General features: G+C 40.4%; 1 protein-coding gene across 1 annotated transcript; it reads right to left on the bottom strand.

Annotated features, from left to right (window-relative positions):
- Positions 1-2,884: 2,884 nt before the first annotated feature.
- LOC142161757 (uncharacterized) lies at positions 2,885-7,913 on the bottom strand. Its single transcript, XM_075250494.1, has 2 exons — positions 7,196-7,913; positions 2,885-4,537 (listed from the first exon to the last, which is right to left on the bottom strand). The coding sequence occupies exon 2, from the start codon at positions 4,365-4,367 to the stop codon at positions 3,063-3,065; it is 1,305 nt and encodes a 434-aa protein (XP_075106595.1). The 5' UTR covers positions 4,368-4,537; positions 7,196-7,913; the 3' UTR covers positions 2,885-3,062.
- Positions 7,914-17,270: the final 9,357 nt, after the last annotated feature.

The raw sequence follows: 17,270 nt of genomic DNA, 5'->3' as shown, positions 1-17,270 counted from the left end.
GCTAGTGTTTTCCTTAACTGCTCCACAATGGAATAATCCTGCACTTTCATCTTTTTCAGGAACTCCTCAACCTCTTCCTCAGTGACCGATTTCTTTACTGGCATTGGGCTATCCTTGAATGGCTTGGCTTTCCTTAATTCTTCTAGGGTGAAACATCTCCCAGAATGAGTCAATCCTCCAGTTTCATTGACTTCTTCCTCTATTTCTTTTCCTTTGTATGTCACTATCACTTGTTTATAATTCTACGGAACAGCCTTGGCATCCACCACTGGAAGCTGGGTTACTAGTTTAATGATGATAGGGGTAGTAGGAGCCCCCTTCACAACTATGACAGGCTTACTTGAAATCCCTGGTACTAGCACTTTTGAACTTTCCGGCCTTTCCCTTGTATCTCTCGACAGCCCTTTCACGACCAACACTGGTGGTTTCGAATTGGGTGAGCTTGGCTTTTCTGTCATCCCTAAGGGCGTTGCTTTGGTAGAGTCTGGAGCTTTAACCAAATTGCTTTCACTGGCCCGAATCATCATGACGGACTTAGAAGACCTTTTGAGCTCCCCGTCCTTGTGAACTATTTCAATCATGTGCATCTCTGCATGGGCTGGCAAAGGGTTTTGGTTGATGTTTGGCGCATCTGGGCTTTGGACTACAATTTGGTTTGTATCAATGAGCTCCTGGATTGCCCGTTTCAAATGCCAACACTTCTCTATGTCATGCCCTGGAGTATCAGAACAATATGCGCAGCTTAGGGAATAATCAAGGTTCTTTGGAGGGGGATTCGGTATCTTTGACTCAATCGGCCTCAAGACGTCCAACTGCCTTAACCTTTGAAATAGACTAGCATAGGACTCTCCAAGCGGGGTAAAAGTTTGTTTCCGCTGCTGCCTCTCTCTCCTATACTCTGGCCTTGATCGAAAATTTGAACCAGTGGGGTTTTAATAGAGTTGTGGGGGTGGATAGGTATTTTGTGGAGCTGGGTAGATATTCTGCGGAGCTGGAGTACGCCATTGCGGGTAAGTAGGGGGTTGAGTATATGACTGTGCGTGGTGAACAAGGTATTGGGATGGCCTGGCTGAGTATTGGGGGTTTTGCGAGGAAAAGTAATGTTGAGGTGGATTATATGGAGCTTGGGCGTAGGTTTGGGGTCGGGGTCGAGGATGGATGTACTAATGAGGTGAACTCCTCTGGCCATGCCATGATCCGGAGACAAATATAGCAACATCTTCCTTCTTCTTCTTGCCTGGCAAACTTCCGGTGCCACTCTGGATTGCCTGGGTGGTTGCTTTTATAGTAGAATAGCTCACGATCTTACTCGATTTGAGCCCTTCTTCCACCATTTCTCCCATCTTCACCACATCATTGAAAGACTTGCCAATGGCTGAGATCAAGTGTCCATAGTAAGTGGGCTCTAGGGCCTGAAGAAAGTATTTAACCATCTCGTCTTCTTCCATTGGAGGATTGACTCGTGAAACTTGCTCCCTCCATCGGAACCCATATTCTCTAAAGCTTTCACTGGGTTTCTTCTCCACCTTGTTCAGAGATAGGCGGTCTGGAACAATGTCTATATTGTACTGAAAGTGCCAGGCAAAGGCCTGAGCCATATCGTCCCAAGTGTACCGCCTGCTAGCGTTCTGGCGGGTGTACCATTCTAAAGCTACCCCACTCAGACTTTGGCTGAAGTATGCCATTAGTAATTCATCTTTTCCCCCGGCGCCTCTCATTTTACTGTAATAACCTCTCAGATGAGCTACAGGATCCCCATGTCCGTCATACAAGTCAAACTTGGGCATCTTGAACCCGACATGCAATTGGACATCGGGGAATAGACACAAATCCTTATAGGCCACACTCACTTGGTTTCCCAACCCTTGCATATTTTTCAATGATTGCTCCAGACTCTGTACCTTCCTAAACATCTCTTCTTACTCTGCGTTCTTGGGTGGTTTGTCAGTTTCAACATGAGGCTCAAATTGGGGAGTGTAAGAGTAAGGATCCGGGACTTTGAATGTGGGCTCTGGTGCATAGTAGTGGGCATCTGTAGCGGGGAATGCGGGCTCACTAGAGGATCGGTGGAGGGTAGCTTGTGGAGGGGGTACAAAAATAGGAGCAAATGTCGGAGCAGGGTATGAGGTTGTTTTGGCTGGCGGAGCATGAACAGTTTGGGTTGAAGTGCTGGGGTAGTTGTGGTAAGGGGTAAAGCCAGGTGAGTGTTGTGGGGAAAGATCAATGGTATTGGGCATCTGGGATTGAGAGAGTGGTGGAATGGAAGCAGGGTTTTTTGTGTAGTTGGAAGGGAACGAGGGTGGAGGATGTCCCTTAATCCAGGCTTGATACATTTCTGCCATCTGATGCTTCAACCTCCGGACCTCCTCTTGTAGTTCCGATTCTGACTCAACAATCTCCCTTGGTGGGTCTACAACTCCAGTGTCTGTTTCCCTACTAGCCATAACTGTTTGACGCTTTGATCGGGTGTTGTATGGATGACTTGCCAGGATGCCAACAAACTAACCACCTTCCTGAAACATAATAGAGATAACAGAGGACAACAACACAAAACCACCATGTTAGCATTAGAGCATTTATCAAATAATAATATCACCTTACATGCAATGAACCTAGCAACGATTAACGGTTCTAAAATGGCTTTGAGGGTCGCTGGGTCATATGGAATCATCCCAATTTGCTCATTTCAATCCTTTCTTCTCTTTCTTTTCCAACACCTCTTATCACTCTTTTCTTCCTCTTTCTCTTTTTATTTTGAACCAAAAATGATTTGATCGAACCCGATGTAGGTTGCCTACGTATCATGTCCCTCATGAATCATACCAAGCGTAGTTCTGGAGAAGTGGTGGAAAATAAACTTAAAACAAAATCTTTTTGGGATTTTTCATTTAAAACTTTTCGATATTAAAATACAAAGGGAAATACGATAATGAAAGACATGAACGACTCAACTACACTATGACAGACTCTGACATTACCTAAAGGACTCGGTACTTCTAGACAAGACACGAAAGTAAAAGACAACATAAGACAATCTCAAAACACCTAAATAGAATGACTCCTCAAGCTGCTCCTGAATGCGGTTGTCCTGACTGGGATGGTCCTGGGCTGTCCGTCATGCTCAAACTCTGTAACATGCCACGTAAAGAAACACCGACGCTGGGAATAAAGGCCCTGGCGTGTGCCCCCTCATCCTGAAGGCCGACCCTGAACAAATACTGGCTATGCTGTTCCACGCTTGCTGCCAATCCCACTAACTGAGACTTTATCAACTCAAGCTTATCCCAGGAATCTTGGTCCGATGCTTCCCCAAAATCATCTGTCTGAACTGCCCGACCCCTGAGTTGGGCTGGCAATAGGATGCTGACCCCTGGCGGGACGGATTGTAACCAAATCAAGTACTCCTGAGTACACTCGGGCCTGCCGACGTCCTCTACTAATGTATTTTTCTTCATCCTCTTTGCATTGTTCCAGTATTGCACATACTTGATTTCATCAACCGCCTTTTTGCTAAAATTTATGATGTGCCTCCGAAGATTCAAAGTTGGAGGCTCCTCTTGTCTTCTGCCCAATTGCCGCATTACCCTATCGGGAGTGTACGGTCTGACACACTTGAGTCCTATCAGCATCAGGAAAGGCAGCATGAGGCACCCTACCAAGATATCATCCAAAGGTAGCCAAAGGTAAGCCCACAAAACATTCCCATTTGTCCTCAAACCGAGGAACTCAATCCAAGCCGTGATGCCTACTAGGTACCTAAACTTAGGAGATTTCATCCTGCGTTCGATGCATACCACCCGATACCTCAAGGCACGGTCGATGGGACAAAGTAAGGAAGTGGTGTACAAATGCTCCATCATCCACAGCTGTAGCAAAAGGTTACTTCCCTCAAAATATCTGACACCTCCCCTAACCTCACTCAGGGCTCGGTACAACTCTGCTAAGATCATCGGCACAACGGTAACGGTTTCGCGTTGCTTCTCATGAAATAGTGCCATTATCACTGACTGTAGACGGGTGCTAATATGCCTCTCATCTAATGGAAAAACCAATAATCCCAACAAAGCAAGGCTGAAAGCTTCGAGGCGACGTCTTTGCCACTTTGCCTTGGTTGTGCAGAACTCATCCCAAAAGATATCAAAACTATCCTGTGGTCCAAATCTAGCAAACAAATAATCCAAGGATATCCAGGACTGCTCAAGACATTTTAAATGCTTATTATCTTTCAGGCATTGGTCTCGAGGAAGTATCATGTCCTTGCCTATATAGTTTAAACGAGTGAGACCAGACATTTCCGCCAAGGTAGGAGTCATCTCACACTCTCCAAATCTGAAAATCAAATTTTGCGGATCCCAATAAGTCAGCATCGCCTCCACTAAGTCTGGGCGGGGTGTGATATCAAGAAGGGAAGTTAGGGTGCCCAATTTCTACATTAACTCATGCTGCTCTAACGATGAAAACGTTTTCCACCACTTGATCAACTTCCTAGGAATCTTTACTACCATCAGCACTTTGGATCGAATCAGCGGGTCCATACCTGAATGAAGCCAACATGGTTAGCGACTCGGGACACTACGTGACCCCATCACATTTCCTAGTGGACAAATGCAGGACACAACTTGGCTATATTTGCAAAATGGAGTAAGTGGCTAAAAGTGGCTATTAACGCAAACTTGACAAAGTTGACCCCTAATGCATGAGAAATACTCCATTTAAATCTTACATGACTTTAATATCCCGACAATCATGGTCTAAAAAACTACTTTGCGGAAATGGATCCCTTTTTTTTTGCAAAAATGGCCGATGTGGCCAAAATGGCTAGACATGCAAATTTGTCAGGAATGAATCTTAGAATTAAGAGGACACTTTATTGTAGACTCAAGATCCTAAGACAATAGATAACAAACTACTCTGAGAAAACACTTCTATTTTTGCAAAAACGGCCAATGTGGCCAAATATGGCTATACACGCAAGATTTGGCTACGACCCCGGAAGCCAAGAACCTAGGACCTACTAGGAAGACCGGACCCTATGTGGCTTGCCTACGTATCCCGCCCCGGAAGACGAGAATCAGGTTCGCGTAGTTCGGGAAGATTAAACATGGGAGGAAGCCTTTAAAAAAAAATAACTAATTTGGAAAAACCATTTTTTTTTTATTTTTGATGAAAATTGAAAAATATTTTTTTTTGAATTTTTCTTTCTCTCCTTTTTTTTAGAATTTTTTGGGAAAATGATGAAAAATGTAAAATCTTTTTGGATTTTCTTTTTTTGAATTTTTGGAAAATGATGGAAAACGTAAAATTTTTTTGGATTTTCTATTTTCAATTTTTTTTTTGAAAAATAATGGAGAGGTATAAAATCTTTTTTTTTTGGATTTTTCATTTTCATTTTGATTTTTGGGAAACTATATATAAAAAAGTGTGAGTGGGCCCTACTTTCTTCATTTTCACCCTTCTTTCCAAGATTTCGGTCCGCCAAATGACCCTTTTACCCTCACAAATGCAACATTTAGCACATAGGATGATTAACTGTCATTTTGGGCCACGAGCCCATTTTGACAAAATTTGGACAGGCTTCCTACAAAGGGACACGGTACCTAGGACCGAGCCCTACTAGGTCTAAATGACATGATGCAAATAAAAATGACTAAAGGCTGACCTAAGTTTGGGGTTCACTAACAAGGCAATTCGGGGAAGCGTATGGTCGATGGTGGCTGCTCAAGCTTTCCACCCACTCCATACGTCCGACGGCCCCCCTCCTAAATCAAGGGTGACTCAACAAAGAGTTCGTGCACGCGACGCGTGCTCTGAGACTTGTTGCAGAAAGAATTGACTAGGTAATGCATATGATGACAGTTTATAAAACAATAACACATAAAGGAAAAACTATAAACAAATAAGCAACTAGCAAATAATAAAATGACATAAACAAAATAAAAATTAAATAAAGCAAACAAAACACATAAAAACCTCAACCGAATATCCTAAAAAGCCAACAAGATCAAGTACTAGCTCGAACCTGCAAATCCCCAGCAGAGTTGCCAGAGATGTCACACCCCTTTTTTAACCAAACCTCACTAACCCTCTTACAAATAATAAAAAGATTTCGCAAGGCTCAAAAGGGTTTTTCAATTTTGAAAGTGACAAAAATTTGTGTTCAAAATAATTCAGAGTCGCCACCTGACATTTGATTTCGGTGTGTCAGGTCACCATTTTTTTAAAAAAAATAATTTTTCCTTTTAAAAAACACTTAGGACTCCAAATCTAAATCTGCACCAGAGATTCGGGTAAGGGGGTTCATTTGACTCGGGAAGAAGGTGTTAGGCACTCCCCAAGTCCCTTGAAAATCACGGTTGCGTACTCAATCTAGTTGGCTTTTAAGATATTTAAATTAAGGTAAAACACACAAATGAAAATAAACATCCAAAGGGTTAGAGGTCGTCCCTTCCTAATAAAAAGAAATAAAACAAAATAAAGCAAGTCTTCCTAGCTCATACTACGCCTCCATTGATGATACCGCGACTCCATTTACATTTACTTCGGGGCATTCCCCGGGTTAAAAATATTTACAAAGTCCACGGGGCATTCCCCGGATGAATTTATCTAAGGGACAACCTCTCACCTCTAAACCAAAAGCAAATGAAAAATCCTAAAATTGCCTATCTAAGTGTGGCCGGCCTAAACATGCTTCTAACGGACATTTAAAATAATAGACATGATAATCCTAAACTTTTGATCAATTCTGGTACCATGCTGTATCAGTTTTGCTTTTAACCAAACCAAGACCATCTATGTTTCTAATCAAATTTCTTTCACAAAATCCATGCTAATTCTCAATTGCACAATGACGTTCAAGACACTTACCAAACAAAAATATTTCTGCTAGTAACCAAATGATAGCAAATTCATTTTTAACTTTCAATTTAATTCCCCAATATCAACTCACAAATAAATCATATAGCCCGCACAGATTTTCAGATCGAACTAAGTCACTAGGCCATGTCACATTATTAACGATTTAGCAAATTGGTTTAGTGTTGTTCTCAGGTGAAATTAAGGATCAAAAGGAAGCCCAGTATTCAAACTAAATGAAGCGAATTACAAACAGAGGACAAACAAATAGCATTCATGTCATCAAAAATCAATCACATACACGCGAACAAAATCTAAAGTGAGAGCAAAGCGAGAAATGAACCTCAAAAGAGTTATCAGATTTCCTTCGACACTTGAAAATCGTACAAGATCCTTAAGCCAAAATCGAGCGAATCGCAGCACGAACAGGATGAAAACAGCAACAAGAACTCGAACAGTAACCTCGACGTATGACTGAACAAGACCTCGGCGGACAACAACGACTTCAACAAACTCAACTCAACCTCATGTACGAACCAATACCACTTGTTTCTCGCGTATGCCTGTGTATGAGTGGTGAGGATTTGCTGGTCTGGTTGGAGTTTCCGGCATGTGTGACGGGGATGGAGATCGGGGTTGTTGGTTGGAGAGGAGCTGGTCGTTTTTAGGCGAGGGGTCGCTGGCGGCTAGGCTACTGGTGGTTTAGGGTCGTCTTTTGGTGTTGTTCGTTGGTGTTTGGTGAACTCAGGGGACTGTTGGTGGCGTGCAGAAGGAGAAGGGTTGTTGCTGGCGGCATCGGCGATGTAGATTAGTTAGGTTTTAGCTTGTTCCATTGTTGTTTTATTCATGAGGAAGAAGGTTAAGGTTTGTGTTTGGTTTTTATGTTGAAGAAGAAGGAAGGTCCGACGGCTATGGAGGTTTAGGGTTCAGTTTGTCTCTTTTCCATGAAGAAGAAGATCCAGTCTGCTAAGGTTCTAGGGTTCCGATCGTGTGTGGCCGCTGAGGACGTGGTGGGCGGTTTTGGTGCCTTTTCGTGGAGGTTTTGGCAGCTGGTCCCTTTTTCAAGACTAGGAGTTGAAAACGTTTTTTAGGGTTTCTATAATTGGTATTTTATATGAAAGTGGGAAGGGATGATGACCATTGGATTAGAAAGAAATAGATGGCTAGGATTAAATCTTGCACATAAATGGGCTAATAGGTTGGGAAGAATGGACTAAGAATAATTGGGTTTAAGTTAAAAGGAATGGACTCACACCTTTGGGCCTACAAATTTCTTGTTGGACAAAGACAAACTCAAAAATCTTACCAAATATTAATTAAACTTAGTTAAGAATATAAACAAAATCTTAAAATGAACCTACCATTTTTTTCTTTTGTATTTTTAAATGTTATAACAATAAAGTAAAAAGCAAAAAAAATAGGCTAAAGTCACGATAAAATTAAGACACCATGAATAAAAATATACGAATTGATCTTAAACTAATGATAAAAATATAGAAAAGCGATAAACACAACAAATAAAACTATTTTTTTATGTCCTAGGACTAAAAGTAAAAGATTAAAATTATATTAAAATAAAGTCAAGTAAATATTTTAAAAATATTAAAATACTAAAACTAACTTTAAAATTTGCACGGGTCAAGAATTACGTGCTTACACAAGTTCCCGCGAGAATTCTCATACTCCCTGTTACCACGCATCATCCTCACAAAGTGTACATCATCATGTGCAAGTAAAGGAATTTGCACGATATTTTGGGTGTCACTGTCCTGGATCACATTTATCCCTTCTTGAATCATTCTTTCTATTTCCCTTTTCAAAGTATGACAATCTTCAATATTATGCCATTGGACATTAGAGTGGTACATGCACCGTACAATATGATCAAAACCTTCTGCATATGGGTCTGGAGTATAGCCGAGGAGCGGCTCAATCAGGCCAGAATGTTTAAACCTTTCAAACAAGCTTGTGCAGGATTCCCTGATTGGCGTGAAACTATTTCTTTGACTTTGTTCCCCTCCATGCCACTATTTTCTAGGGTCGTTGGGTGCTCTAAAATGTTGTGAAGGTGAAATAGTATTATGCGGTGCTGGCGCTCGCCATAAGGAGTAACCTAGTGGTTGGACAGTTGACCGGATGTTGTTTGGAGGATAATACTAGGGTGGATTATATGAAGCTCGGGGAGAAGTTTAGGGTTGGGGTTGAGGCTGAGTATATTGGTGAGGTGGACCCGTTGGGCCATGTCGTGATCCTGAGACAACCATGGCAACATCATCCTGTTCTTTCTAACCCAGCAAGCTTCCTGTGCTATTCTGAATTGCTTGTATTGTGGCTTTTAAGGCAGAATAGTTCATGATCTTGCTCGGCTTCAACCCATTTTCTACCATTCCTCCCATCTTTACCATATCATTGAAGGGCTTACCTATGGCTGAGACCAAATGGAAAAAGTAAGTAGGCTCTAGGGCTTGAAGAAAGTAATCGACCATCTCGTCTTCTTCCATCAGAGGATTGACCCGTGCAACTTGCTCTCTCCATCTGAACCTGTATTCCTTAAAGCTTTCGTTGGTCTTCTTTTCTATCTTGGTCAAGGATAGGCAATCCGAGACAATATCTATGTTGTACTGAAAGTGCCGAGCAAAGGCCTGAACCAAATCGTCCCATGTGTACCACCTGCTAGCATCTCGGTGAGTGTACCATTCCAGAGCTGCCCCACTCAGACTCTCACTAAAATACGCCATCAATAATTCGTCCTTCCCACTGGCACCTCTCATCTTACTACAAAAGCCTCTCAAATAGGCCACGAGATCTCCATGTACATCGGACAGGTCGAACTCGGGCATCTTGAACCCAACGGGCAATTGGACATCAGGGAACAAGCACAAATCCTTGTAAGCCACACTTAGTTGGCTTCCTTGCATGTTCCTCAAACATTGCTCTAAACTCTTGAATTTCTTGAATATCTCATCTTGCTCCACATTCTTTGATGGTTTCTCTGTTTCAACAGGAGGTTCAAAGTGAGGGGTGTAACAATAAGGATCCGGGACCTTGAAGGTTGTTTCTGTAGCATAATATTAGGCATCTGGAGCTTTGAACGCGGGTTCACTAGAAGATCGGTAGACGGTAGCTTGTGGAGGGGCTGCAAAAATAGGAGTAGATGTCGGAGCAGGGTATGAGGCTGTTTTGACTGGTGGAGCATGGAAAGTTTGGGGGATATGAGGTGGTTTTGGCGGGTAGAGTGTGAAAAGGTCGTGGGGAGATATCAGCAGCAGTGGGAATCTGGATTTGTGATAGTGGTGGGATAGTTACAGGGTTTTCAGTGTAGTTAGTGGGGAATGAAGGTGGAGGATGCCCCTGATCCAAGCCCGATACATGTTTGCCATCTGCTGTTCAACCTTTGGACCTCCTCTTTCAATTTAGATTCCGACTCCACAATCCCTCTCGATAGGTCAACAACTCATGTGTCCAAGTCTTTGCTAGCCATGGCTACCTTGCTCCTTGACCTTGTATTGTATGGATGAATTGCTAGAATGCCACAAACTAATAACCTTCTTTTATGATAATAATGAAAGTAACAAATAGGAGCAAAACAAAGCCAATATATTAGCATTAGGGCATTTATCAGACAAAAATATCACATTGTGTGCAATGCATCTAGCAACAATTAACAGTTCTAGAATGACTTTGAGGGTCACAAGGTCACTTGACATCATCCCAATTTTGTTCATTTCAATCTTTTCTTTTTCTTTCTTTTTTAGCACTTCTTGGCTTGCTTATTTTCCTTCCTCTCTTTTTCTTTCTAATTATCACTCTTTTCTTTGCTCTCATTTCTCACATCCTATAACATCATCCTCTTTTTTTCTTTTTCTCTTTTAGTTTCAAAAACGATTTGATCGAACCCTATGTAGTTTGCCAACGTATCATGTTCCACATGAATAAGACCAAGCATATTTCTCATAAAGTAATGGACAAAATAAATTAAAAATAAAATATTTTTGGATTTTTCATTTATAACTTTTTTTCGATTTTCAAATACAAAACAGGAAGTACGATAACGAGAGACTCGACAAACTCAACTATACTACGACAAACTCTGACACCAACTAAAAGACTGCATACTACTAGACAAGATTAGAAAGTAAAAAAAACAGCACAAAAATAGACTCAAAACATAAAAAGTTTCCCCAAACAAGCTCCCAAATATGATGGTCCTAGGGTATCTGTCATGCTCGAGCTCTGGTACATGGATCCATACCTGCATGAGAAAAATAAGACCAAATAGATTTAGTGACTCGAGACACTATGCGACGCCACAACACCTCCTAGTGAACACATGCAAGACATGACTGGACTATTTTTGCAAAATGGCCTATGTGGCCAAGGGTGACTATTAGTGCAAACTCAACAAAGATGACCTCCAAGAAATGCAAATACCTCACTAAGTCTTATATGGCTTCAAACTCCCAATAATTATGGCCCTAGAAATTACTTCGTAAAAATGACCCATTTTGCAAAAATGGCCGACGTGACCAAACGCAGCTAGAGATGCAAGTTCAACAAGGACGGGCCTTATAATAATATTACACCTAGTTGTGGACTCAATATTCAAAGACACGGGTCACTAAACCACTTTCGCAAAAATGACCCCATTTTGCAAGAATGGCCGATGTGGCCAACAATGGCTAGACATGAAAATTCAACAGGAATGGACCTTAAAACTGAGAGGACACCTTGTTGTGGACTTAGGGCTTTAAGAAATGGGATAGCAAGCCACTTTGAGAAAATAACCCCATTTTGCAAAATGACCAATGTTGCCAAACATGGCTAGACATGCAAGATTTGGCTACGACACCTGAAGCCAAGAACTTAAGAGGCACTAGGAAGACCGGACCCTATGTGGGTTACCTATGTATCCTGCCCCGAAAGACGAGAATCAGGTATGCGTAGTTCGGGAAGATTAGATACGATCGAGAATTAAAAAAAATAACTGATTTGGAGAAAACATATTTTTTGCCTTTTTTTTTTCAAAATGATGAGAAAGTGCAAAATCTTTTTTGGATTTTTCATTTTTATTAATTTTTTTGTCTTGAAAAAAAAGTGTGAAAGAAAAATATAACTAGGCCTACTTGCTTCATTTTTAAACTTCACCTTCTTTTCTTTCTCATTTACCCTCAACCATCATTGGTTCGCTAAATGACCCCTTTTACCCTTGAAGAATGCAACATGTAGTACATACGATGCTTCAGGATGGTCTTTTATTTTTGGGTACACCTATCTTAGACGGATCCAACCCTTGTGTTGAGTCCCCAAAGTCAAACGTACGTGATGCAAACAAACGTTTCTACTAGAGATTCGACATGAGGCTATGTTATTCTAGGTTTAAAACCCTAGGGATGTGTTCTAGACATGGCTTACCCAATCAGATAGCTCGATCCGAGGTGTGGGCAATGTACCGGAAGCACGAAATTCTACCCAGTCTAGTTGCTGATCCAGCCTCATTATATTTGGTACGATCTCTAACAGAAAATTGGGCCACGCGTACGTGTACACCATATTTTTAGAACACTCAGAAGGGAGGCATAAAAAGATAGTTTAATAAAGTTCAAGGAATATCAAAGAGGTAAATGAGCGTCAATTAGCACATTAAGTCCACAAACACAGTAATATCAACAAACAATAAAGCCAAGCATGGATCATATTAACAAGCTCGAATTCTGAACTCTGAACCAGAGATTTTGGGTTCTTGTCCCTAGCAGAGTCGCCAGAGCTGTCACACCTCCTTTTTCCAAAGGAATAGGGAGTTTTTCCAATTAAAGTGACGTTGTTCGAAATGAAATTATTTATTTAATTTAGAGTCGCCACTTGGGATAGTTTATAGTGTCCCAAGTCACCGGTTTATTTTAAATCCCAAATTGAGGAAATTTGACTCTGTTAAAAAGTCCGCGAAACCAGAAGACCGGGTAAGGAATTTTGTTAACCCGAGAGAAGGTGTGAGGCACTCCCGAGTTCCGTGGTTTTAGCATGGCCGCTTTTAATCATACATGGCTTAATTAAATTGCTTAATTACTTATATTTAGAACCTATATGTATTTTACCTTTTACCGCTTTTAATTGCTTGATTATTCATGATTATGGAATTATCTTGAAACGAGTCACGCGTACGTGTACTCGTTTTGTTTGGTATGTCAAAGTCATGTCACACGTACATGTACACAACTAATAACAATTTATAATTGTTAAGATTGTTTGGCCAAAGTTACGCGAATGTGTACCTTGGTTTTAAGTTTAAAAATCATAACTATGTCACGTGAACGTGTACATGATCACGATAATTTATTTATTAATACGCGCCTAAAGCATACTAGCGATTATTCATGATTTATTTCTTTCCTAAGTTTGAGATTAAAAAAAATGCCAACATTTAACTAAAAGCCCAAGGTGCGATAAAGTTTATTCCGGTCCAAATCTTTTAACAACTAGCCCACACATTTCTTTCCAAGGCTTCAATTTGCTGTTTTCGTTTTTGGATCTAATAAATGAAATGATATTTTTTCTATTTCTACATATGACAAGTTGTTTGGACTAGTCAGCCTTTGGTGGTTTGTGTGATGTTGAAAATTCCATTCCATTATGACCACAACCTCGTTGTTGCATTTAGCATGTTAATTGTATTTTGGTTCATGATCTCATAAGTTTATGACAGTGGGATTACGTTATGCAAATACCACCATTCAGCCGGACATGTTGCTTTGTAACCAAGTTTCCTACTGTGATGCCGTGATTGTTCATAAAACTTATCCATAAAACTCTTACACACATTCATGGTAAAACATGTTAGGGGTTCGAACAAAACAATGTGGATATTATTTCCTAGTGAATAACATCTCAATTCATACATTATATTAAACAACAGATTTACTCAAGGCCTTTGGGTTTACAATAACGAATTATATAGATTATAATTTGACTGCGAGGTTCTTCAAACACATAATATCACTCAGAGAATCAACTGAAAAACACACACATTTTAATATTCTCACAAATGAGCCTCCATTTCCCTAAATTATGACTAGTGACGAAATCACAATTAGTTTAAGCACGATGGGTCAAATTTAAATCAATTGAGTACCCTATTAGGTATAGATATACCCAAACAACAACAGAAACAATAAATTCATAACATGTCAAGCAATTCAAATTATTGATTAAAAAAGGTAAATGAAAATTTGTGGGTATGTACCTAATGCCTTGAGTTCATTTGAGCAATAATCAGCATCAAATAGCAAAATTTCAGCCAATTCCTCTTTAACTTTTATTCAAATTTAAGCTTTTGAATACAACCCGAAGCAAAATGTAACAACGAACTCGAACCAAGAACGGAAATCTGCTCACGGTGAGGAACTCAAACAAAGGACCCTTTCTCGATCTCCTCACTATTTTTCAGAGCTCATGCTCTTTTTTTTTCGTCTTAGGGAGTGGGGTGGGTTGTTGCTGGAAATTGAATCGCCAGAACAAAGGGTTTGAACATCTTTGAAAGAAGGGTAGGAGAAATTGGGGGAAGAGGGATTGTGAACATAAATCTTTGATTTGGTTCGAGTTAGTAACATGGTTGAGTTTTCAGAAATCAGAACCCCTCTTCGTTTGCTGGTGATGTTCCGAGTTTGGAGGAATTTCGTCTAGCTTTTTTTCCAGGTAGGCGACGGCTTGCAGGTTTTCTTTGTTTGGGGGGGGGGGGGGGTGCTCACTTAGCTTAGGAGATAAAGGTAGGCTAGGGTTTGATTATAATTGGGTTTAAATATGGGTGTAAGAATTGACATGGGTCATTATATTGGAGGATAATAAATGACTAAGATTAAGAGGGGTTTGATGGGTGAGAAAAGGGTTTGGGCTAAAATAAATTGGGAAGAATGGGCCTTTGTGTATAAAACTATTTTTATGTTTTTAAACTTATGCACAAAAATTAAAATTAAAAGTTGACAGAAATCCTATTAAAATAAAAATAAGTAAATATTTTTAAAATACTACTTTTAAAAGTTGTGGGTCAAAAAATACGTGCTTTCAATATACACACTAGAGGAAGATCAATACAAAAATGGCAATGTAACGACCCGACCGGTCGTTTTAAGTTCTAGCGCGTCGTTCGGCGGTTGAGGCCATGAGCAGCTTCACTTCAAGTATTATGACTTGTACACGTGATTGAAATTTAATTTCAAGAAATTGGAAAGAAAATTCTCATTTCGAAAGCTTTAAGTTGGAAGAATTGACTAGGATTGAATTTTTGAGTAAACGGCCTAGGAATCGGGATTCGTAGGTTCCAACAGGTTTGTATGATGATTTTGGACTTTGGCGTATGTCCGGATCGAGTTTTGGACGAGCCGGGAGCGTTTCGGCGCCTATTGTGGAAGTTAGCATTTTGGAAGAATTTCATAAATTTGGGTTGAAGTGCATTTCAATGTTATCAATGTCCGTTTGGGATTCCGAGTTTAGGAATAGCCTGTATGGTGATTCTGGTGTTGGGAGCATGTCCAGAAGTGGGTTCGGAGGTCCGTAGGTCATTTTGGGATCATTTGGCAAAAATTAAAAGTTTGAAAGTTTTTGAGAAGTTTGACCGAAAGTTGACTTTTTTAATATCGGGGTCGGATCCTGATTCCGAAAGTTGGAATAGTTCCATAATGTTGATTATGACTTGTGTGCAAAATTTGAGGTCAATAGGACGAGATTTGATAGGTTTAGGCATCGAATATAGAAGTTTGAAATTCTAAAGTTCATTAAGCTTGAATTAGGGTGTGATTCATGAATTCGATATTGTTTGATGTGATTTGAGGTCTCGAGCAAGTTTGTGTCACGTTTTGGGACAAGTTGGTGTAATTGGACGGGATCCCAGGGGCCTCAGGTGGAATCCGGATAGTAAACGGATCGAGTTTGGACTTGGAAGAAGGACTAAAGCAGCTGCCTTTTGGTGTAACCGCACCTGCGAGATTTGGGCCGCAGAAACAGCCAAGAGGGTCCTAGATGCGGTTTTGGTTAGGCAGTAATGAGACCGCATATGCGATTATCTCGCCGCAGAAGTGAGACCGCACCTGCAGAAAGGAAGGCGCAGAAGCGGAAGTAGGCATTTGGGGGCATCTCCGCAGAAACGGAATGGTAGTCGCACCTGCGAAACCGCAAAAGTGGTCAAATGACTTTCATCTTATTTCATCTCATTTCCTCCATGGGAGCCAAACTAGGAGCGCTTTTGGAACTCCATCTTCATCATCTATGTCAAGGTATGTGATTCCTACCTATTGTAAGTTAAATACTTGGATTATATCTAGATTTTTAACATGGAAAATCATGGGAAATTAGTGGAAATTTGGGATTTTGAAGAGAAACCTAGAAATTGGTATTTTATGATTTTGACCACGAATTTGGACATGGAATTAAGAATAAATCATATATTTGAGTTCGTGGGGTTGTGGGTGAAGTTTATCTTCGAAATTTTTTGGAATCCAGGCACGTGGGCCCGAGGGTGATTTTATCAACTTTTCGAGCGGAGTTGTGATTTTATTTAAATCGAATTTTTGTGATTATTAGAGTATATTTTTATGGTTTTGCACATTTATTGACTAGTTTTGGAGCGTTGGACATCAGTTTGAGTTGTTGGAAAGGCTTGGGAGCCTGCTATGGAACTCCGGAGCGAGGTAAGTTTCCTTTCTAACCTTGTATGAGTGAATTAACCCCATAGGTGAAATAATCCAATATGTGCTTCTATATGTGGGGGCTACGTATGCACGAGGTAACGAGAGTCCGTCCGTGGCTACTATTATTCTTAAGTCTGGGTAGTCTAGGACCTAGAAGCATGCTATACTTGTGACATTTGAAACCTTATTATCAATTTAAATTGCTTAACCGTTAAAAAGAGGATTAACATTTTCTTGGGTAATTGCTCCTTGATGAATTCTTGATTGACTTGTTTATTGTGTTTACCTTTTGTGGAACGGGCCGAACGCCTCAGAAGATTAAATAGATGCATCTATGGTTCGCTCCGTTCGACCCTCTAGCAGTCACAATTTAAATAACATGATGGATTGGGTCGTACGACCTCGACATGATTTGCGCATGACTTAATTGATTATTTTGGAATTATTAATAATTGATGTGGCCTCCTTGGCCGGAGATAGAAATTGTTAAAAGATGAAAATAAATTTGGAAATCTCCTATTAACAAAAGAATTGTTTACTTGCTTCATGTTATTGAATTTACAGTCATCATATAAAATCCATGATTGAACATATTATCGGTATATTATTGTTGGCCATAGTAAGTGTCGGAGTCGACCTCTCGTCACTACTTCTTCGAGATTAGACTAGATACTTACTGGATACGCGTTGTTTTTGTACTCATACTACACTTATTGTACATTTTGTTGTACATGCATATAT

Source organism: Nicotiana tabacum, chromosome 3 (genome assembly GCF_000715075.1).
Source record: "Nicotiana tabacum cultivar K326 chromosome 3, ASM71507v2, whole genome shotgun sequence".
Classification (NCBI taxonomy): domain Eukaryota; kingdom Viridiplantae; phylum Streptophyta; class Magnoliopsida; order Solanales; family Solanaceae; genus Nicotiana; species Nicotiana tabacum.
Note: the sequence above shows the minus strand (reverse complement) of the source record. Positions and strands in the feature narration are given on the sequence as shown.

Bases quoted from the DNA above. Each gene is read 5' to 3' on its own strand.
- LOC142161757 (XM_075250494.1), bottom strand. From the start codon at position 4,367: ATGCTGACTTATTGGGATCCGCAAAATTTGATTTTCAGATTTGGAGAG.